The sequence below is a fragment of the Stegodyphus dumicola genome, chromosome 11, assembly GCF_044657685.1.
Source record: "Stegodyphus dumicola isolate Sdum_Otavi_A_Nest chromosome 11, ASM4465768v1".
NCBI lineage: Eukaryota > Metazoa > Arthropoda > Arachnida > Araneae > Eresidae > Stegodyphus > Stegodyphus dumicola.
This window is the reverse complement of record NC_140778.1, coordinates 84,735,175-84,760,308: the sequence shown is the minus strand read 5'-3', so window position 1 is coordinate 84,760,308 and position 25,134 is coordinate 84,735,175. Positions and strand designations below refer to the sequence as shown.

The 25,134-nt window shown below is 32.2% G+C and overlaps 1 protein-coding gene across 2 annotated transcripts; it reads right to left on the bottom strand.

Annotated features, from left to right (window-relative positions):
* Positions 1 to 253: 253 nt before the first annotated feature.
* On the bottom strand, positions 254 to 25,134 carry LOC146994174 (uncharacterized). Of its 2 annotated transcripts, none has more exons than XM_085826946.1 (5): positions 24,930 to 25,133; positions 22,884 to 23,061; positions 12,934 to 13,090; positions 4,526 to 5,172; positions 254 to 735 (listed from the first exon to the last, which is right to left on the bottom strand). In XM_085826946.1, exons 2-5 carry the CDS (start codon positions 22,971 to 22,973, stop codon positions 457 to 459), a joined length of 1,173 nt encoding a protein of 390 aa, XP_085683072.1. In that variant the 5' UTR covers positions 22,974 to 23,061; positions 24,930 to 25,133; the 3' UTR covers positions 254 to 456. The 2 variants fall into 2 exon arrangements, with proteins under 2 accessions (XP_085683072.1, XP_085683073.1); XM_085826947.1 differs by lacking the exon at positions 254 to 735 and adding an exon at positions 1,701 to 4,163 and having other exon boundaries at positions 24,930 to 25,134.

The window sequence follows — 25,134 nt, the reverse complement described above, 5'->3', positions numbered from 1 at the left end:
CACATCTTGTTCCAATCTTTGTCTTCTCAGGTGCAGATTTATTGTCATTGTGTATCTTTTCAATGTTTATTATTATAGAATTAAAAATTGCTTTTGCATCTTCTTATTAAATTTTATATAAATATGAAATAATGTGTGTTGATAGGGTGCAAGATTTCAGAGTGGTAGGGTGCTAGATTCACTTATAAGTACAACAGTTTATTATTAAATAGTTTTTTTAAAAACCAAATACATTAGTACTAACAAATACTGGTTATTTCTTTCACAAATATTTTGTTTTTTATTATATAAAATTGATACATAATAATGAAAATATAATATATTTAAAACATACCAAATAATAACAGTTTTTGCATTTGATATTATTTTCCAGGATCCAGATACTCCAGTTATAAAATCAGTCAGGACTAGATTACCTAAATATTCTTCTAAATTAATTTGTTTTTGTATTTCTCGTTATTTTGTTCTTGTATTTCTCAATACACCAATCAACTCGGGAACCTCGTTCCATAATCGTAAAGCACAAGAAAGAAGCACTTGAGTCCTCAGGTTATGCTTATTAAATTCAGGTAGCATTACTGGTCTCACTCGAAAATTTAAACGCAAGTTCATAACATAGTCAATCATCATCAGTTGATATATGTAGCGAATATGCATAGCAGTACCTTGCGCCTGCTGTTGGGGGTGAATTTGTTCCAGGAATGTCATTGAAACTATGGGAACTATAAAATCCACCTGTAAAAAGATAATTATTATTTTTTTTTAATTTTGAATGTTACTTTTATATAATAGCAGCTATAGAAAAAGTCACAGCCTTCACAATTAATCACCGAAGCTGACTGCCATTTAAAATCCAATCAGATTTCAACACCTTGTGCAAGCAAATTTAACTATTGCTGTCAACAGTTATTTTAATTTATATTTTTAATTACTTACATTTAATGGATAGGAGTTCTGCCTCAAAATATATACAGCAACACAGAATAGAACAGTTAAAATTAGTAACCAGGAACCACAGAACAAATTTTCATCATAAATAGCTTTATCCCACAATTTTTAACAATGCATCTCCAAATATTTTCATCACTGATATAAATGAATTTTGTTACCATTTTTGCACACTCTGTTATGAGGTAAAATACATTTTCTTGAACAAATCCTATATATAGCTCAGCATTGCCTTCAGTTGTACCAAAATTCATGTGGCACCAGTACAGAGGAAATTAAACTATTTTGAAGCTACATTCTTCTGTAATATTTTTGCTATTTTTGCCTGACCTTGCCATCCTTTTTTACACCAGGCACAATTTGTGCTCTGATTTCATTCATAATAAGTTGCTATAATATTAAAGTACCATTTAAATTATTACAAAATCAGAAAATAATGAACACTGTTTAACACTTTCAGGGGCATTAACGTGATGTAGTTATTTCTGTTAACAAATATTCACTTACAAGGAAAGTGCACAACCTTTGCCCTGTTCATTTTACCTGAATTCTGCATAATTAGAGATAGAAAGAGATCTTCTCTCCCCTTAAAAACTGGCAAAAGCATATCATTTATCACTTTGCTTCTGATTTATTATTGTCGTGGTTATTAAATATTACCCAGGAATAAGTCTTCTCCCATTCTTTGTCATACTGACAAATTCCTCACATTCAGATGCTGGAGGAATAATATGACAATTGTATCATTTAGGTTTTTTTTTAAAACATTCATTTGATATTTATTCATCTTAACAGTTTTATATCTTGAAAAAAAAAAAAAAAAAAAGGTGAAAAATAGGGTTAGAAACTAACACAATAAATAAAAAATACCCAAAGTGTTGTGATGTCACCCAGAATAATGCCCAACCTTTGTAAATACAGATTAATATTGCCAAAGCAATAATTTAACTCCTGTTTGAAATTACACAGGGTGTCACTTGGACATCGCACTTTTGAACCTTGCTTTTGACTTAAGTAAAAATTACCTGACAGGACTTTCTAACTTATGTTTGGTGGTTATTACCAGATTTTAAAGAAAATAATAATTTTGGAATTTTTGTTGTGAAAAGCAATTTAAAATGGGGTATTTCTAAAGTTTTACTCAAGTTAGCCATTCATAAACAATAAAAGTATTTTCTATCTATCTATCTATCTATATATATATATATATATAAAGTTTACTCTTTTTATGAAATAAATAGTAAATAGACTGTTAACAAAAATGTAGAATAGAAACATCTGTCAACCCTACCGGTACTGCATTTTTGCATTTTTAGTTACACACTGATTTAAATATTTGGCTCTTTAATTTGCATATGACCCTGACCTTTCTAGAAACATGACCTCAAACTTTAAAACTAAATATCTCTGTTGATTTTCATTACATAGGTGTCAAATATCTTATATTTTACTTTTTAGAATGCATATAAACTTTTACTAATTATAACTGTAGAAATAATAATGGGACCGTGTAAAAGTTAGATTTCATAACTTTTAAATTTTTTTAAATGATAAAAAGCATGTATATATGTTTTCTTTAAAACCCTTTTGTTATTGGAAATATATGAACATGACCAACAACTGTGGAAATTAAGGCCATATAAAGACCTTTATGGATATACAGTGGATGGACAAAAATATGGAAACACCTTGTGAAATGCATGTTTGAAAAGAAAGATTGATTTTAATGAAATATGTACATGGCGCTGGCATTTTTGACTACTGACGCCACCTATACAACTTCGTAAATGTGCTAAACAGTTCAGCTGTTGTCGGAGAACTGTTATGTGAAGTTGTCATTGCATTATGTCAGAGTTAACAGACTTCGAACGTGGGCAAATTGTTGGAGCACGTATGGTAGGTGCTTCCGTAAGAAAGGTAGTCGAGGTGTTTAGTGTTTCAAGAAGTACTGTATCGAAGATTTATTCCGCATATTTGAAAAGCGGAAAAACATCATCTGCTAAATCACAGCGCGGACGAAAGTGTGTCCTGAGTGATCGTGACAGACGATCATTAAGGGCAATTGTGACGAAAAATAAGAAGACCACAGCTGCAAAAGTTACTGCTGAAATGAAATGAATGAAATATGTGTTACCGAACCCTGTGAGTACCAAAACAATTAGAAGGGAGCTTCATAAACAGGGAATTGCTGGCCGTGCTGCAATTGAGAAGCCACTCATCAGTGATTCTAATGCCCGCTACAGGAAAAGGTGGTGTTTAAGTCATAAAGCCTGGACTATAGAGCAGTGGAAGCGAGTAATATGGTCTGACGAGTCTTCTTTCACATTGTTTCCCACTTCTGGCCGAGTTTACGTCTGGAGAACGCCATCTCAAGCCTATAATACAGACTGCTTGTTGCCAAGAGTGAAACATGGCGGGGGTTCTGTTATGGTTTGAGCAGCCATATCGTGGTTCTCCACTAGCCCCATGATAACTGTGTCAGGGCACACGACTGCCAAGACTTATGTGAACATTTTGGCCGATCAAGTTCATCTCATGGTACAAACTTTGTTCCTCGATGGTGATGGTGTCTTCCAAGATGACAAAGCCCCTGTTCACACAGCTCACATTGTCCAGGACTGGTTTTCTGAGCACGAGGATGAGTTGTCCCATCTCCCCTGGCCACCACAGTCACCAGACCTGAATATCATCGAACCTTTGTGGTCTACGTTGGAACGGAAAGTGCGTTCTCGTTATCCACCTCCAACATCGTTATCTGAACTTGCCAACGTTTTGCAGGAAGAATGGTATAATATTCCCTTGGCAAACATACAGGAACCGTATTTATCCATTCCGAGAAGAAGACTGCAAGCTGTTTTGGATGCCAACGGGTTTCCTACACCATATTAAGCAAAGAAACATGTTTTTTTAAAGGTGTTTCCATATTTTTGCCCAACCCCTGTATATTATAATGATAGAAAGTCAGCGATAAAATTATAAGCACCAGTAGACGCACTATGCATAAATATTTTAGCATGAAAGTTTTTGAAGATAATAAGCGCCATTTGCTGAAGACTATTTAGCATAAACAACAACAATACATTCTTTATAAAATAACAAGATTATGTTTTAATTTTTAATAAGGAATTTTTAATAACAACATAAATCCAGTCTTAGAGCTATCTATCTTCTACTGAGTACACAGCAGCCATGATTACAGTCATCTATGGAACCATCTGAAAACAATCTAATTAATTACTTTCCTTATATATTGCTCAGCAAAATAAATTTAGATAGCAGACAACAGCATATTTACAATATAAAAACCTTCAAAGTAAATAATAAGTTTTAATAAAAAATGCACTTTTTTGTAAAATTATTTATCCTATACATCTATTTAGTAAACCCATTCTCAAAATTTCTTGTCGTCTATATTAGCTGTCATTTGTTTCAAATTTCTAAATTAAGTACCCATTATTTACTTAAATTAAAACTCTAAAATAGCAATTAATTAGATACTTTAGCTACTACAATTCCAGAGAGTGTTTATGACATCCAAATAAATACAAAAATCACTTTACAGAAAGACTTTGCTTACCTCGAGAAATATGGCACTTAAAGCTTCAAATGCATCAATCATTAGCAAGTAGTCAACCTCATATAACAGTCTGACAATTAATCCTTCACCTTGAAGTATATTTGACAGTCTTTGAGCTTCTTTAAAGTCCATTTCAGTATGAAGAATAAAAACAGAAATAGTATCTACTGGAGGTGCAGAAGGACCAGGTGCTCTATCTATTGAAAGGGTTGAAATCTGCTTTTCAACACAAGACACTGTTTCATTCTCATAATTATTTGAAATGCACGAAGCGTTTTGTTTTTCAGCATTAGAAACAGTTCTATTTTTAGATTTATTTGGAATACATGAAATTTGTTTTTCTAAATGAGAGACGTTATTATCTTTGGAGCTCCCTTGTATACTACTACTTTCATATACAATTTCAGATGCAACAATATTCTTTTTCATACTTTTATGCACATTGCTTTCAGGTGTTTCATCTTTATGCTGCAAATCACACTGCACAGATACACAGAGACCAGTTTTCATCAGTCTTGCAGACCAGTTTTCATCAGGATTAATTTCATTATCAATCACTACTTGGCAACAATCACAAAACACAGCATTTGTTTCTAAATAAGAACTGTCATTTTCAGGAAATCGAAGTGCTATCTTTCTCAGAATACCTATAAAAAACTATTATTTAGAAATGCATGTAACAAAGTAAAAAGTTTTTTTAAAAAGAAAAGAAAACTCAGATAAGAAAAATTTAATTATTAGTAATACAGTTTTCTTTTATTAATTGAATACCTGAATCATCTTTCTTAACCTGAAATTATGGCAGACAAAATAATACCTGAAGAACAGCGGAAAAAAAAAAAAAAAAAAAAAAAAAGAAGGAAGCAATTAATTTTTAGTTAGTGAATTGAGATATAACTCCAGTAACCTGACAGCAAAGGAAAATAGAACAGTTTGTTTTATTATGGCACAAAAACGGGTAATTTTATTATCATAAATTAGTTTGACTTTCAGAGGGAAAAAATATGGCAATAGAAGAATAGCATTTGCATTAAGGAAAAATCTAATTCATGATTAAGCACATCAAAACTTTAAAAATTATAAAAAATTTTGGCCTATTTTTATTCACTAAATTTTCATTGTAGCATTTTGTTTAAAAAATAAATAACTCAAAAGAATGAAGTATTATTTGGGGTGGGGAATTAAGAGGCAATATCTAAATTTATTTTGCTGAGCAATATATATGGAAAGTAATTAATTAGATTGTTTTCAGATGGTTCCATAGATGACTGTAATCATGGCTGCTGTGTACTCAGTAGAAGATAGATAGCTCTAAGACTGGATTTATGTTGTTATTAAAAATTCCTTATTAAAAATTAAAACATAATCTTGTACTGTAGCAGGCAGTCATTCATTATATTATAATAGTGAAACTACATATCGAAACTCAGACAGGAAACAATGACATAGCAATAACCTGAGTAAACAAAAACAGAGTTTGATTGCTATAGCTTTTATTTTAACATAAATGCTTTCAATAATTCAATATTATCACCTTCTTCAATTGCAACTGAATGAAAGATAAATACTACAAACATAGATATAGGTGGACAAACATAAACATAGGTGGATTTTAGTACCTCAGCTGTCGAACCTCACAGGTGGACTTACTCTGCCCTAATTTTCATGCAGAAATCTTGAGCAATGGATCTGAGGGTCTCCTATCTCTTTTCCCTCTCAGTAGCCTCTCAAAAGGGCTTTCAGCTCAATAGTATTTTAGTGCTCCTATGCAGAAAAGACACTACAGATGTACAAACATCCATACATTGTAAGTATTCAAATTTGACCTATTATAGTCAACTCGTCTACCGCAAATCAAAATTTCAAGAATTTACTACAGTACAAAGTCTAAAATCTGAACATTCAGTATACAAGATGATCTAATTTTTAGACACTGAGAGGAGGGGATTCTCATTAAAAGTCTTGGATTGGAGAATATAATACTTAATAAAAAGTAATTTTTCCACTGACTAACTGAGATTTGTGGAGGTTATGAGCAGGCTCTTGAGTCACTGTACGGGTCTAGCATTTTTCTACCTGATGTAAACAGTAAATGAAGTCTCAAGACATATTTTTTAAAATGGAATGTTGCTTTTTTTGGGGGGGGGGCAACAAAGAAGGTAGGGAAAAAAAAAAAAGATTCTAAGGAACCTAAGCTGAATTTAACCTACCAAACTATGCTTTCTAATTTGACCCAGCTTATTATTTTTTCCATGCTATTTTTATTGCAGCTATCTTATCAGAATTAAAGTTTGAATAACTGCCATAAAAAGATCCTCAGAGTGAAAACATGCTTCAATGCTAATCAAGCAAAAAGAGGAATTACTTTAGGAAAAAAAAAGATGGATGAAGGTACATATGTCTCAACATTATGCAAATATTATGGGACTGCAAAGTCAACAGAAGACAATATAAAAACAGAAAAAAGAAACTATTTGAATATCTTGTGGATTTTGATATCGCACTCAAAATGAAAAACAAAAAATTGTTCATTATACTAAAAATTCTCATCATGACAGAATGATGATTGAATGGATGAGAGAGCATCAAAATGAGGACATGTAAATTATGGGTCAATGCTAATGGTTTAACCCTAAATATTTCACGAGAAAACAGGCTAAAAACTGAATGCACGTATTCAACAGGTTGGTTAATCACATTTAAAAACTGCAATGGTACAAGGCAGTTAAAGCAGGTGAAAAATCTTCAGTTGATACTAAAACAGCTGAACAAAACGTTATCTTCAAGACAAATTTCTAACACTGACAAAACTGATGTTTTCTAGCAATATATAGTCCTCCAAATACTGTGGCAACCAAACCTGATGATGATGAAAAAAAACCTGATACCAAAGATTTCAAAGCGAGACTAATGATTATGGCATGTGCAAATGTTGCAGGAAAGCAAAATGCATAACCATGGGCATTTAACGAATCATTTCATTCCCAAGGCTAGGCAACATTTGAACCTGGATGTTACTGGAGATATAAAAATTGCTTTTCTTACTATTATGTCTGCATTATATTCTCCAATCCAAGACTTTTAATGAGAATCCCCTCCTCTCAGTGTCTAAAAATTACTATGACTATTTGTATCACATTTCACTTAAAATTGTAGTGTTCCCATCTTGTACTTTCATCCAAATTCTACATCAATCATTCAGTCATTCAGTTAGATTTTATGCACAGAAAAAAATCAAATTTTATTACACACACAAAAAAAAAAAAAAAAAAAAAAAAACCTGAAATTACTTTCTTGCTAACCGAATATATAAAGATGACATGACAGAAGTTTTCCATTGCGATGCCTCAATCATCAATCAGTTAAAGAATTGCGAATTTTGCAATATGATTTTAAATTTGGAAAATTTCCCTGCTGATAGTGAAGAAAGTAACGAAGAGTTAATTGAAATGAAAAGATACTGAATGACAATTTAGTGAGAATTCTCAACACAGCAATTATAGGACTTCAACAATGAAATTTTCTAATTGAAAAAGAAATCACGAGTCATAAAAAATGAAATAGCTTACATTGAAAGAACTGTTTAATAAAACAAGCAAAACAAGATTGAGCTTTGTTTTTTCTTTTTGTTGTTGTTATTCCTCCCTCCCCCCCTTTTTTTGTAAATTTTGATTCTTTTAAGGCCATAAATGTTTCATTCTTTAATAAATAACTATTTTACATTTTTAATTTTAGAATTTCTACATATCATCTTACTAGATTTAAAATGATAATCTAAAATCTAGAATTGCCGAATTTCTACAATTCCAGATCTTGGACTTTGTACTGTAGTAGCTACCCATGACACTATCTATAATGGATCTTGACACAGCTAAAGCATCTGACAAGACCTGGCATACATGTATCATAATCAAGCTCATGCAAATTGATTTTGCAGCCCAATTTATTCACATAATTAATAGTAGCTGACTAATCATTCTTTCTCCTGAGTTAATTAGATTATTTCATCAACCCGTCAAGTTCTTGCTAGTGTCATGCAGGAATCTCTTCTTGAGCTAACATTATTCAACATTTTTATCAATGACATCCCAAGATCATTTAATGTCATTCTAGGACTTTATGCAGATGACACAGCCATCCTCTCACGACACCCAAGCTTGGACTATTCTGGTACAAAATATTATCTCCCCTGCCTTAAGCTCTGGCTCGTTACCTGGAAAATTACGATAAACATCATTAAATGTATTACCATGATTTTTTTCCAGATCACCCACCCTGTATTCCTCCATTAAAAGTTTTTGGATGACTATATTCCCTTGTCAAATACTTAAAGCATTTTAGGAGTGATACTTTATTCTAAATTACGTTGGTATCTCCATATTGAGTCCATCCTCAAAAAAGGGAGATTATCAAGTCCCAGTTATATCCATTATTAGCTTGAAAGAGCCATCTGTCTATTAAAAACAAAGTCTTCTTTACACCTCAATCATCAGACCAATTTTTATGTATGCTTATACAATATGGGGTACTGCAGCAAAGATGCATGTCAACATGCTTCAAGCCTTTCAAAGTATGGTCCTTTGTTTAATCCTTAATGCAGCTCAGTACATTTGTAATGATATGATTCATTCAGACCTAAAAATTACATACCTGCTTGCATTAATCAATATAGTCAAAATTTCTTTTCCAAAATTGAACAAATTAATAACTGTCTTCAACAACTCCCTGCCTACGACTCCGCGATTCATAGTTCAGTACACTGTGAATTGCAGGATGGGATCTAGATCCATCCAATGACGGATCTAGGTCCATTATGGAATCTTTCTGATTGCTAATAGGCAACACCATGCTCCCTTTATGTCAGTTCCAGTAGCGATGATGCCAATGATGGATGCAACACTCAGAGCTCCTGCTTCAAGAACTTAAAATGCTATGCTTATCATTCTCCAGCTCAAGATATCATCTACTGCCTAAAAAGAGTCCTTTTTTACACTGTTATCAGTCTGTTTGTACTTAGAATCATATCTTACCCACATAATTAATTTCTGCTTATGGATCTTACCTCACATTATAAGCCTATAAATCATTAATTGCTTTTTTCTCTTCCTTAATTTATATTGTTGTACTGTATTTAAAAAATATTTTTAAAAAAACCCTAAAATATAAAATACAAAAAGAATACACTTTAAATTCTCTCTTCATGAGCTTTCTTGAGCCATGTGGCTAGCTAAAAATTTTCCATTATTAACTACTATGTATATTTCTCTTTCTGCTCACTTTTAAATTTTCTGATGAGGAGGCAGATGTTTATTAATTGTATGTAACAAAAAGAAACAAAGCAGGTAGTGCTATGTAAGAGTAAAAAATGGAATCAGAAATCATCTCTTTGTAAATGGGTGGAACAAACATGCTAGAATTTTAGACATTGTTTAATGTCCCACATTAAACAATGTCAATTTATATAGATATGTAAAATCCCAAGCAAATCTAATTTGCCAATTCAGTTTTTCTAGAAGTATTCATTTACAAATTCATGCCACCAATTTTTTAAATAATTATTTCCTTTAACCACTTGCGCTACGACTAAACTTCACAGTTGTGGTGCCGTGCGCTACAATATAACAAGCGGTAAAGTGCCTCATTTACGCCACTCCAGGTCTGCGTCTGCAAGTGCATATGTGCGATTATGGCAAAGCCTCGACGGCCATCTGCCTAAAGGGTGGGATGCCTTTGTGGAGGACTTTCTATGGGAAACCGGCTCGTATACACGTTACACATGGGGAAAACCACGAAAACGCCCATGCAGCCACCCCGTTCGTGGGATTCGAACCTCGGACCAAACTACCAGTGTTCAGCAACTTTATCGCTCGGCCGCTGGTGGGCCCACATCTGCGAGTGCAATCCAGAGCTGTAACTCAAGAATAAACAATCTCGTTGTCAGGCGACGTGTGCACCACGTTATTTTAATTTTTTAGCGTGGTTTGAGACAAAAGCATCTTGACGTGCGTGGCACGTCTTTTTAGCGCAAGTGGTTAAATAGGGACTATATTTTGTATATAAATTAATCCATATGTCACTACTTGATATGGCCATAATTATTAATACATAGTCAGTCATTCACAAACACTAAAGCTGGCATGCATGGCAAAAGAGTACTATCACTCATAATGGGAAAAACCAAAAAAGATGAGAAGTTAAGACATGCCTACATCATAAAACTAATTGCTGATCCTCTGTGGCACTCTAAATTACCTCTGCTTCTAAACTTCAGATACATAAACTTTATAAGATTTGTTTACTAATAACTGTAAAGCCCATAAAGGCTATCAATATTAGAAGGAATTTAATAAAAATGAGATTATGAATAACAGTAACGCATCGCTAAGTTTGTCTTTCTGCACAGCACACATGTGGGAAAAAATAAGGCTATACATGCAGAACTACATCCTGCAGTCATCATATAGATATAATTGACAGATAATAAGATATGCAAATATTCTAATAATATGCCATATTGTGTTAAGAAGCTAGTAGCTTTTAAAACAACTATGACCTTCAAGTACTCAGAACAATATTAAAATATCAGTTCTTTTCCAACTTTACTATTATTTTTATTTTTATTTTAGCATACTTCCTTAGCATCAAGAACACCAGTTTATTTTACCTTCATTTTTGATAACATTTTCCTTGCACAATTATATTTTTCATTTCATAGCTGTTTTTTCATTCAACAATCATAGCTTTTTTTCCTTTACTACAATGGATTTTAATATTTTAAAGATTTGAAATATTTCACAGTGATTATGTTTACCCAGCCTTATGACTAAATGGCATACGCATTCTTTTGAGTGCTTGTGAAATAGTGCAATAAATGCTACCCTGCCAGACTTATGACTCATTTAATTGAATTCATGTGGCATCATATGCATCCCAAAGAAAAAAATGTCTGCTATGCTAAATGCCATCTTTTACTTTTATGCTTGTTGTTTAAAACTTTATATTATTCTTTTTATTGCAATGTTTATTAATTAACATTATTTTTTTTTTTTTATTTTAGTTTTGCAGTAAATTTGAGTCCATATTTTGCCTTCCTTTTGAACAGGGAGAGGGATAAGAGATTTTCAGGGATAAAACCAACAGATATCAAAAGGGAGAAATTATCAACAGAAGTCTAGTAACAAGGGTAGGAGACTTAAAATATAAAACAAAAAAGGAAAGATGCTTAGTATCGAGCCAAAGAAGTAAGTGAAAATGTACCTATATGATATTCAAAATGCATTTGGTGGCTTTAACAAAGTACTGAAATATTTTTGTCAGACTTAATATTTGTACTACAATACAAACTCAATAAACACTGGGAAAAAATACCCTTGACTTGCCCTTAGAAAGTGGCTGCACTTTTGATCCAACAGCTTAGCAAACAATAGCTCCCAGCTCTGACTGGTAAATTTGGCATTTTGGGCTATACATGATATTACTTGAACAGTTGATGGCACTAGCAGTGCATTACTTATTCAACTGAACATAACCACACATTACAAACTACTACTTTGTATTGCTTTTTCCTTACACAACTCAATGCACTGAGGCCATTCGTACACCTGGAGCTCAGCTTACACATACTTCTCAATACAAAGAGACTCATTTATCATATTGGCACCAGTAAGAGCACTGTGGTGGGGGTTTACTAAATACAGAAAACAGATCTCCAACCTGCCACTGGATCATGTCACTTTCAATCTGATGAGTAAAAAGTGGATTAGAAAACAGCTGTTATCAGATTCAATTCTAGCTGGTGAAACTGACATTTTTAACACTATTCTCCTTAACAGGCAATATTATCAGCAACATGTCACTCAACTTCAGACAGCTTGTCATTACAATAACAATATAAAAATATAATTTCTTCAAAATCTTAACAATAAATTAGAATTTGCTTTCAAAACAGTTCTATAATAAAACTTTCATTTATTTAGGGCAGCCATCAAATTATTTTCACAGCATACTAAAATACATCTGGATAATAATTAACACTGGCTGCAACATTTTGCTTCTCAGTATTTTATGCAATTTATAAAAACAAATCTATGAACAAATTCTCATTATTTTCTCTATTACTTAGCTTCAAGTAAAGCAATATTAACACAAACAAATACTATTTCTCGCAATTTTTCACCAAAACAAATGCAATTAAATATTGTAATAAAATTTAATTTCTTAAACCTGAACAATATTTTCTTGCAGAACAAGTGAAAATTTCTGGAATATTTTATTTTCTACTTTAGTAAAAAAACTTATTAAAATAATCTACAAATATTTGCTTACATTTATAATGATACATTCTATCAAGAATCTTGCATTCAAATGGAGTTTTAAACAAAACTTTTGGGAAATGCACAAATACTTACTTCGTACAAATGGCTGTATATGAACTAAAATGTCAAATCTTTCTTTAGTCAGAAAAACTCTAATTATTTGTTCCAGATATACACTTTCACTTAAAGGACCCCGCAAAGCACAATAAAATGGGAGCAGTCTGCATAATGGTGCATGAGTTTCAATCTCCTGAAATAAAATTTTAAATTTAAAGCAATACAGTCAAAAGTCGTTAATCCGGACTCGTCGGGACTTCGGCGATTCCGGATTATCGATTTTTCCGGATTATAGATCATCAGTTTAAATCTGGTAAGATGGCATGCAGAAATTACAAAATTAAAAATATGAAACTGTAATTTATGAAATAAAGAACAATTATGATCTAAAGGGTATCAAAATTTACAAAAAAAAAAAAAAAAGCTTAATATTTATTTGTTTACTTTATTAAACATTTCCTTCAATGTAAGTTGCTTCGTTTCATGTGATAATACTTTCTCTTTAATTCTATTAAACAGACATAATTTCTTGTTTAGTTACAAAGTTCCGCTGTTCAAGTCCTATAATTGCTGTGTTGAGAATACCGACTAATTTGTCAATCGAAATGTTTTCGTTTTCAATAACCTCTGGGTCACTTTCTTCACTATCGGAAGCGAATTATAATGACGAGGAACTTGTTTTAAATCATATCAAAGACAGAATGAAATACTACACTTAGTATGGAATTATAAACCAAATAAAATAAAAACATCTGCCCTGAAGATAAGGATAGTGTTGACAGATCAACTCCCAATCCGCCGCGTGAAATTGATAAACAGATTTCGGATCTCAAAACATACTTTCGCTTTGTAGATACAAATTACATATTAGTAAATATATATCGGAAATTCTATTTGACATAATCTTTCTAATCTATCATAATCTAATAATGACGTTTCTGCCCCCCCCCCCCTCTGCCGCAGAGCAGCGTGAAATTGATAAACAGATTTCGGATTTCAAAACATACTTTCGCTTTGTAGTAAATATATATCGGAAATTCTATTTGACATAATCGAACGTTCAAGCTTACTTTTATAAAATTGCTCTGACAGTCTGCAAAAAATAATAAGCCGGATCCAATTCGAAGATTAAGGAACAACGCAATCGGCAACATTAACTGAATTAGATAACTTTAGCTTAGCGTATAACTCCGTTACAATTTAAACGCGCATGCGCACAAACATATTCGCAGCCGTAAGGGTCTTACGCGCTCTCGTAAACGCCTGTGCGCATGCGTGAACACGACGCATGCGCAGAAAGTTTGTAGCTTTGAGGTCCGGATTATAGATCATTCCGGATTATGGGTGTCCGAATTAACGACTTTTGACTGTATATACCTAAAATACAAACTTTCATAAAACAGATTTGCTGAAAAATTTTTAAAATAAGAGAAAGGGGGAGAGAAAAATAGCTCCTTTACATAAACATTCCTACACTGCTTCCCCAAAATAAAATATTTCAAATTAAACTGCTTCTGTAGTTATGAAATTTAATTGACAAATAACAAATAGTATGAAAAGTTATTGAATAACATAAATAAAGCCCCATTAACTGGAATTTTATTTTAATGAGCATTCTAATTAATGGAGGGATTTTTAAGTTTCTAGATGCTGGAAGTGCGAGACATACAGTTAGTCATACAGAGACATACAGTTAGTGCGAGACATACAGTTAGTCTGCGTACATCAAGAAAAGTAACATCAAATCCAAATTTTAAGGTGCGAAAAGGGTAGTTTATTAAAGTTTTATTTTTTAAATATTTAGTTTCAATAAGGGACTTTGAAATTATTTAACTGTAATATTTTCATATCTAATAATTTATGCACACTAATTTTTAAAAGATAAGTGGCCAGAAATCAAAGCCAATAAAGTTTGCGTACAACGCGAAGGAGGCGGGGGATTTTTAATCTAACTTTTAAACTTCAAACTTGAGAATGCAAAGAAGGTTACACTTTCAATGTCATTGACTTCCGAAGCGAATTTCACGTTGATTGGAAGATGTTATTTCTATTTTCTTTGACGAAAATGACAAGCAATAAAAAAATTCCTTTAGTTACGAGACAACTAATTATCAAATTGGGAGATGAAGGTAAAACTCTTCGTTATATTGGTAAAACCATTGGAAAACCATTTTCTAGTGTGCAAAGAGTTATTCAAAACTATCTTGACACTGGTAGTCTTGCTGTAAAACCAAGATGTGGGAGACCGAAGAAGCTAATGCAGAGAGAAGAAAGAAAAACTCTTTTATGAATTAAACAAAATCCTAAATTTTCTGCTGCAAGCATTGCAAAAGAAATTTTTTTAACTAACAACAAGGAAATTTCTCCTGAAACTGTACGAAAAGTGCTGCGAAAAGCCGATTATCATGGACGCAAACCTAGGTCTAAGCCATACATTTCCGAGACAAATAGAAAGAAAAGAATTGCTTTTGCCAAAACACATTTAAACTCTTTGCAGGACTTCTGGAACAATGTAATTTGGTCAGATGAAAGTAAATTTACAATATTTAAAGTTAATGGCCACCCTATTGTATGGAGAAAACCAAGAACAGAACTGAATCTGAGAAATTTAAATCCAACTGTCAAACATGGAGCTGGCGGTGTGATAGTATGGGGGTGTATGTCGTCGAAAGCAGTTGGAAATTTTCACATTATTGATAAAGTCATGGATAAGTATGTTTATCTGGATATTCTGAAGAAAAATCTACGAGACAGTGCCCGAAATTTAAACCTTTCTAATACCTTTATTTTCCAACAAAACAACGACCCGAAACATAAAGCTATAATTGTGAAGGAATATCTCCTCTATCACACTCCAATACAGTTGTGTACTCCTCCACAGTCACCAGACCTCAATCCAATCGAACATTTGTGGGCAAAATTGAAGAAATGAATTCGAAAACACAATATTACGTCGTGAAATGAGCTAATTAGTAAATTGCAGGAAGAATGGGCGAAATTTACGTCGGATGACACTGAAAAACTAGTTCAGTCAATGCCCAGACGTCTGCAAGCTGTTTTGAAGAATAAAGGATATCCTACAAAGTATTGAAGTAATGTAAAAAACTTATATTTTGCTTTTTTTGAAAGTGTACGCAGACTTATTGGAAGGAATTTCTGAGTTCTTTTAATAAAATATATTTTTGAAAAAATGTAAAAAGTATTACACTGATATTATTTACTTTTTATTTAAGCTTACAATTTTAGCTAATAGAAGAAAAAAATGCAATGATTAAAATACATTTTCCTATGCTTTAAGTGTTTTTTTAATTTCAAATTTAGTCTGTACGCAGACTTTTGTGACTAACTGTATGTGTTCCCACTCACAGGTAAAAGTCTTAAGTGTCCCTTGAATGTCCACTAAGAGAAGGTTCAGTTTCGTTTTATAATTTGCAAGAATTCATGCTTACTTTACAAATTGTCTATATTTTTCAATTAAAATCATACCACTTGCTTGGTGCTTTTTCATTTTGGTGTATTTCCTTGACACCAGGTGTTACCAGTTCCATTTGGCTTCTTTCCTGGCAATAATTGTCTTTATAATTATTGTATAACTCATGCAACCATATTTTTCATCTAATCAGTTTATTTATTTATTAGCCAAAAAGGACCATTAGCCCAAATGGGCTATTTGTCTCAAAATGAGATTTTGTATTGAATCGCTGAATACGACGTACAACTATTCAAATTGTTGCCACCAAATATTATCGCACTTTTGCCATTTTTAGATATGTATATATCTCATATATATTATTCTGAGGTTGTGGCTCTTGGTTACGCACTGCTTCTTTTTTTTTAGCATCGTTTCTCTCGCCCTCAAACGAACTCTTAAGTGGTATGCTTCTTGGCCAATGGGATATGAGACCTTAGGTAGGAGTTTTACGTCCGATACAACCAAGTAGGAGCAACCTCCTTTGGCAAGTCTCATCCGACCCTCGCACTGTATTATCATAATTGCACTGTATTATTTTTAAAGAAATTAAATAATGAAAATCTGCATGAATGTATGAATGTTTTTCACAATGTACAAAATCTGATGTGTACACTTCCTTGTACGGAACTTCCACATGACTTCCTTGTACGGAATATTAAATAATACACATTTTTTCTTGCATTTCATTTAAACTTATTGGATTGAATTAAATCTACTTCGCCGACAGCGCATAACCACAACAAAATAAATGCATTCTTTAAAATTCACTCTAGTATTTGTTTACCATAGCGACACTCTGCCGCGAGGTTCACTTAACAGTATTATATTTCGTTCATATTATAACTCATAATGCACAAAATTTATATCATTTAAAGAATAGAATTATCTAATCGTTGCCACATGTTCTATTCAAATACTACAGTCAAAAGTCGTTAATCCGGACTCGTCGGGACTTCGGCGATTCCGGATTATCGATTTTTCCGGATTGCGCAGTGGTAAAAGGTCTTACGCGCACGTGTAAACGCCTATGCGCATGTGTCAACGCGGCGCATGCGCAGAAAGTTTTTAGCTTTGAGGTTCGGATTATGGGTGTCCGAATTAACGACTTTTGACTGTATAACAAAGCTAGAATGATGTATAAAAGCAATTAAGCAAAAAAAACAAAAAAGAAACAGATTTTCACAGACAATTTAGTATTTCTCATTTAATTAATTCAGTTCTCACTTCGCGAGAAGGCAAAAATACGTAAAAACTCAAAACATCTATATTAAAAATTACAAAGTAAATCTTAAGCACTTATTTCATCGAAAAAAATTCCAGAAAGGATTAAGCATGACTTAATTGGCAAAAATAAATGAAGGCGTTATCTTTGTTGTTGCGAAGCTAAGTTTCTCTAGATTGGCAACAAATCCATTAGTCTGCTGTTTCAAATGTAAACAATCAATGGCCGCCATCAAAAAAAAAAAAAAAGGCTTAGCTGCACTTAAACAAATTTAAAATTGTTGATAATTCTAAAAATATTGCATACAGATTTACTAAAGGCATAAAAATCTTAACCTTAACCCAAAAAATGTACAATTTACAAACATATAAGAGTAAAGAAACTGAGATCGCTGAGCCGGGTAACAGAGTGGATATATATATAAATATATTTATATACGTTTGGTGCTGCCGATTGTAACCAAAATACGAGGTGCACATCTACACGTTATAGCAGTCCTATATATAAAATTTCAACATTCTTAGGCTACTCGTTTTTGAGTTATGCGAGATACGTACGTACGTACATACGTTCGTACAGACGACACAAAAAATTCTGTTCAGAATTAATTTTAAAGCAGTTTTATAATTTTTTGAAGGAAAAGAGTATTTTATTCTGTCCTTACGTACAGATATCACGCAAAAACTTTGTTAAATTGCATTCAATAGCAGTCAAAATGTATATTTTCGTTGAAATATGCTGCCTGAAACTTTTCACAATCACAATACTTCCTTTTTACTTCGTACAAGGAAGTAAAAAACAATGGTACCTAGAGCCATCAAATTTTGAATAATGTAGGAGCAAGTGAGAATGCTTGTCGAAAATTTTAAATATATGTGGTTTTTTAAATATCTGGTGACTTTGCTGTTGAACTGAATTTATGTGGCGTAAGTGCAAAAATTACGATATTTAATAAGCAAAGCTAACACACAAAATGTTAATAATAAAAAGACAAAAAACATGTTTGCAAGCCATCATACTAAGAAAACTGAATACTGATATCATGACCTGAGAAAAGAACGAAAAAATATATAAATGCATGCCAATATAGTCAAAAGTCGTTAATCCAGACACCCATAATCCGGAATGATCTATAATCCGGACTGCAAAGCTACAAACTTTCTGCACATACATCAACGCATAATGCGTTCATGCATGTGCATAATACTTTTACTCGTGCACATAATACGTCAAATTTAGTACAAATATCGCTGGTGGTCCACAGGAATAGTGGATCATACTGGATATTGGAAGTCAGGATTTCAGACTTTGTTCTGTACTTGAAATATTGAAAGGACTATTATGAAGAACTTAAAGCTTCATAAAAATACTAGTATGTATCCAGCATCAGAAAGCACACACAGACAATTTACATGATAGAGTGTAGAGACATTAGGTATTTTTTTGGAAGCAAGAGAAGTGAAAAATGAGACACGGCTTCGCCAGGAATCAAACCACAGACCTCTGGAACACGCACCTAGCATGCAGACCACCACACCAAGAAGGTGGGAGAAATAATCTTATATACTCCCCATTTTAAAAGGTGACTGGGGTTTTTAGGGGACCCAATCACCAAATCCTGGGTGTGGAGAATCATCATTCACCACTCTTTTAGTTTGGGTGTCACCGTAGAGTCATTAGGATTTTTTTTTTTTTTTTAAAGCCAGAGAGATGAAAAATAAGCAACATCTTCGCCGGGAATCAAACCATGGGTGTCTGGAATACGTGCCCAGTGTGCAGACTTTCACACCACGAAGGCATGCCAAGAAGGTGGGAGATATACCTTATAAGAGGAGTTTACTACAGTAGACGCTCGTTTTTACGGACTCGTAGGGACTACGAAAACAGTTCGTTAAATCGAGAGTTCGTAATTTAGAAAGGCATCGGAAATTGTTAGTATTTCACATTTTAATGTTTTCGAGACAGGTTAGTGATACTATTCCATGCTTTTATTTATGTATTAGGAATTATTGTTAATAGTATTAATACTTAATAAATTATATCCATTCTATTAAACAAACAAGAAATATAAAATATTTGTAAAACGTACCTTTATTAAGTCATTGAGCAACAAAATAATCACTTATCTTTGTCTGTTTTAAAACAACAGATTGTACAATGCAAGACTCCATCTTCTCTATATTTGTTAGCATTTCACAATTATCACTGGCCTCAAAAAATCGTCTAAGTTCTGACAAGTATTCAGCAGCTTGTTTTAAAGTTGGTCTTGGTGTTACTTCCTTTTCTTCTTCTTCTTCTGGATCTGAAAGTCTCTCATTCTCGTTGATTATGCTGCTAATAATATCGTGATTCGATATTTCCTCCGTGCAGATGACATTAGAATCCATATTTAAAAAATCCTCGAATGAAAGTTCTGGCAACTGTGGATTTCTACAGCGAAGTTCATGCATGAGAACCTCATCTTCGTCGTGAGATCTATTGTCATGGATTTCTTCAGTTACGTCTGTTTCTTTAATAAAACCTGCATGTCGAAAGGCTTTAGAAATTGTTTCATCTAAAACATCATTCCATGCACTGATTGATAAATGCATTGCACCAAGAATATCAATCTGATAAGGTTGTTACCTTTCCAATCCAAGGATTACTCTTTGCAAGAGCACTGTCTTATATTTTCGCTTGAAACTATTGATTATCCCCTGATCCATTGGCTGTAAAACTGCAGTTGCATTTGGTGGGAGATATTCCACACGGATTGCCTGAAGCCCAGTGACTTCCATGTGTGCAGTACAATTGTCCACGATTAGGAGAACTTTGCGCTTCTCTGCTGAAAAACGGTTATCTAAATCTCTCAACTATTTTTCATAGATGTTGCCAGTCATCCAGGCCTTATTATTAGCATAATATGCAGCAGGAATCTTCTGAACATTTTTGAAACACCTTGGTTTCAGATATTTTCCAATAAAGAGCAGAGGCAATTTTTGTGACCCAGTCATATTGGATGCAATCAAAACTGTAAGTCTCTCTTTAGCTTTATTACCTCCAACACATTTATCTCCTTTGTAAGCTAATGTTCTTTCTGGCAAAATCTTAAAAAACAAAGCCGTTTCGTCCGCATTAAAAACGTCATTCCGAAATTTAAATTTCTGTAACCAACCATCCGATGCTTTAAAATCTTTGATGTTTAATTTGGAAGCAAAAAAGTGTGCTTGTTCTTTAAGTACATTTCCATCAATTGGAATGTTTAAGCTTCTCATCTTTCGAAACCAAACAAGCAAAGCCCTTTCCAAATTTGGGTGTTTTGATTCTTGAAAATATTTTCGAGAGGAGGGTCCACATTCATCGTTTCCGTTTTTAGCTCCAAAGATCTTCTCTCTTGCCTTTAAAATCGTCGATAAACTATTTTTAGGAATTCCATATTTCTGAGCAATTTGTGTCTTGCTTAATATTTTTTCGTCAACTTCTTTTAAAATTTTCTTCTTTATTTCAACCGCTAAACAAATTCGTTTCTTCATTTGCGACATAGCTCTAAGAATCTTACTTAACCAAAACTGGCCCAATCTCCCTCTCGACTAACGAGACTTCACTGATTGAGTTGTCCAGATCAAATGACTATGACATTACAAAAGGCAACAACTCTCTTTTAGAAGCAACCCAAAACCCCTTTAAGACGAAATTATTATTTTTGTTGGGTGGTCTCACTCCCACCCAACAACATCAGGCCGATGCTCTTCTGAGAGCCTCCCACAACAAACAACACCATAAATTTGTCCTAATTCCCCCTCTTCTCCGCCCCTCCTTCCTTACTGTACTTCTTTGAATGTTTCGCACTTGCTGCCTCAAAATAGTTGGAGATTTTATTTGACCTTTACACTTCGTCCCAATGAAACACGCAGAAGTATGAAAACTGAGTTCGCAAAAAAGAGATTTTCCTGATTTGTAGTTCGTAAATAAGAGCGCAAAATTACATTACATCTATGGGAGTGTATTCGGGATGATTCGCTAGTTCGTCAAATCGAGAGTGTTCGTAAAAAAGAGGTTCGTAAAAACGAACGTGTACTGTATTTTAAAATGTACAGGTTTAGAATAGGAGTGTGCTATCCTGGACTACATAATAGTTAACAGAAGAAGACTGTTAATCCAAAACTAAAGATAAAGGCAACTCTGGCATAAAAGCTTGGCCGTGTGTGTATGTTATTCACTTCTTCATAGATGTAATATGGTTGGCCCTTGTGGCAAAATGAGAGCAACTTTCCTGTGATGAGATAGTTAAATGATTGAAGGTTCTAGTCATTCCTGATGAATGCTTAACAAGTAAATATAAGGCTATTGGATAGAAACAGTAACAACAGACAAGAGTAACAATAGAGATAGACTATCAAGATGCATTGCAAATTTATTTTATTCATTCATTGCATATCAAACTTGCTATTTCTTGATTATGTAGTCCATTCCCAGAATTTTTGAAAGTCACAAATTTCAAGAAATATTTCCCAAAATCTTGACAGAAAAATATTCATATATCAGTGCATACCTATGTTGTATAAAAAGTCAACTGCCCTAGTAATACGCTGTACGTAAACCTTTTTTATTGGCCATCAGAAGTTTTATAGGGTTCAGAGTATACTAACAAATGGAAGATTATTTCATGGTTTACCACACCTCTAAAATTAAAGCTCAGAACTCATTTTCTTTTATATATTTTGTCAGACTGAACATAATTACAGCACTTAGTTTTTTCACTACATGTCCTCAAAACTAATGAAATATAAACTATTCTTCTACCCCTTAATATTTTAAAAACTTTTATTAAAGATAGTTTAGGACTATGAATATGGATTATTCATGCATTAAAGATATCAGAAACGTAGCAAAAATTAATGTATCTTAATAAATAAAATTTTAAAAAAGATTAGAGATTTATTAAAACTGCTATTAGTCACATGATCAAAAGAAATAACTTAATGGAAAGAATACAAATTACCTAAAGAAATTATAAATGTATCTGAAATTTAATTTTATTTAGTTATTTCTTCATATTTATACTTAAAATAGGAATTTAATTACTCTGATCTCATACCAAATTTAATAATTAAGTACATTTCAATCATTATTTAATAAATTATATTTATTAACTTGTTTTTAAAAATTCAAATAATAAAACCAAGCAATCATCATAGCTATTAAATCATTATTTAACAAATTAATTTCATCAACTTGTTTTAAAAATTTCAAATCAGAAATTTGATTGCTGAATCTTCATTAAAAACACTAAACAAACATGAGGAAACTTACTGATATAACTAGATGATTTGAAATACCCATTTCTTCAATATATTCTTTCCAGTAATCTCCTGATGAAGTCCGATGCAGAATTACAGCCATGTGTCTTAACACTCTGTAGGTATCTCATAAACAGGAAAATTTGTCAAATATCTAAGATTTTTTATGTAGAAATCTTTCAATGAATCTTCTATAAAATGAAACAAATTTATTACCTTTGATTTCTTAAATTAGAATAATAATGGCTTAACACCTTTTAATATTATAATTAGTTGAGTTTATTTATTATTATTATATCCATAATCAAAATCCTTTGTTTCAAAACATAAAATTGAAAATTAAAGGAATTATAAAGCTATTCAAAAATTTATTATATTCTATTAATTATTTTAAAATTATGTTAACCAAATTTTAAATTATTAGAGAAATACGAAAGAATTGTTTTCTCATCTACCTTAAATGAGGAAAGAAAGCACAGCATTATCACACTGAGTGGGGGAAAAAAAACTAATTGTAATATCTAATAATCTTTAAATATTATCATTTTTAAGATGTGTGAATATCAGTGATATAGGAATGTTAGAGAAAGTAGGCACACTTACTAACAATTCATTATTAGCATATTAATAGTGTTTTATAAAAGAGATTGAACACTTAAGATTCTGAAATTAATTTCAAAAAATTAAAATGCATTAAATTGAAATCTTATGTATAGTTACTTAATGGTCTTCTGTAAAGCATGTGTTTATGTTCTTTTTATACTACATTTGTTTTTCGAAAATAAAATAGCAAGCTTGAAATCAAATACCTTTTAAGAAAAATTAACTTGAAAGTTCACTGATGTGACTATAAACAAAATTATATGCAAACTCTCCTTAAGTAGCTATAGAACTTGTATTATTTTATGGTTTTTTGTCCTAGCTGTTTCAAGACAGTATATGACATCAGAAATCTATAATTTAGCTCTCAATCTAATTTTCAACTAGAAAAAGAAGATTTATTATAAATGTTTTTGAAATTATTAAAGTATTCATCAGTTCTTTTATGCAATAAAATGATCATAGCATCATATATTCAGAATGAAAGGAAGAAGAGGATGATCAATGCTGGGATCAATACATAATACAATACATTATTAAAGCATAAATTAAATAACTGAAAGCAGTATAAGGTCTAAGAAACAGAATTACTTTTTAATTCCAGTAGCATTATAACAGTAATCCCATTTACTACTCATGATGATAAAGAAAAGGTTATGTTATGAAAAATTAGAAATATTACTCTCATTCTCAAACTCTGTGAGAAATAATAACATTAAACTGTGGAATAAAATAATATGATAAAAAATTCAATAAATACACAATCAGATGCTCAGATCATTAATTTGTGATACAGCAGACAATAAGCTTAGCTATAAAATTAAAAATAATGAAGCTGGTGCAATGATATGGAAATAAATGCCATTCAAAATGTAATAGTAAGTTTACTGAATGAAGATAAACATACAGAGTTTTAAATAAAATTTGAAATCAGCAGCAGGGCCAGTGCTAGACTTTTTCCGTTGACCTGTGCAAGCTTTATGGCTCCTAAATTTTGCCACCTAATACTTTCCTAAATTCTTAAAATTCTCTCTTCCCCAACCTCTAAAAAATGCTGATTCCATATCAAAAACATTTTTGCCTGTTTACCCCGTTATAAAATTTTCTACCTGATTATCAAAAAAAAAAAATTTAAAGCACATTCTTTAATATTCGTTACACAGAACATGAAATACCTAATTATAAGAAACATTTCCTCTTTACTCTAGTATTATACACATATTCTATCATATTATGAAATTTTCAATTTCTTCTCTACTATTTTCATGAGCTATAAAAAATGTGAAATACTTATAAATGTGCGATAAAAAGACATATTTTCTTCTTCTTTTTTACAATCATTTATTAGATTATCATTATGAAAAACATCACTGTCCAAATACTTATATGTTTTTCCCCCTTTCCTCACACAGCCATCAGCATATTAATAACTACAGAATTTACATAATTAAGAAATTACCTTGCCATTCTTCTTCAAATAATATTTCTCCAAATAATATTTCTTCCATTTTCGTTTATGCTTCTTCTTGTAATATTATCAAAAAATATTCATTTTTAAACAAGGCATAAATTTGTAGAGTTCCTTATCTGTAAAGGTTAAAAGGGGAACTACTATGATACGCGCCCTCAAGTCGCCAAATTCCACGCTGCCATATTGCTATCTA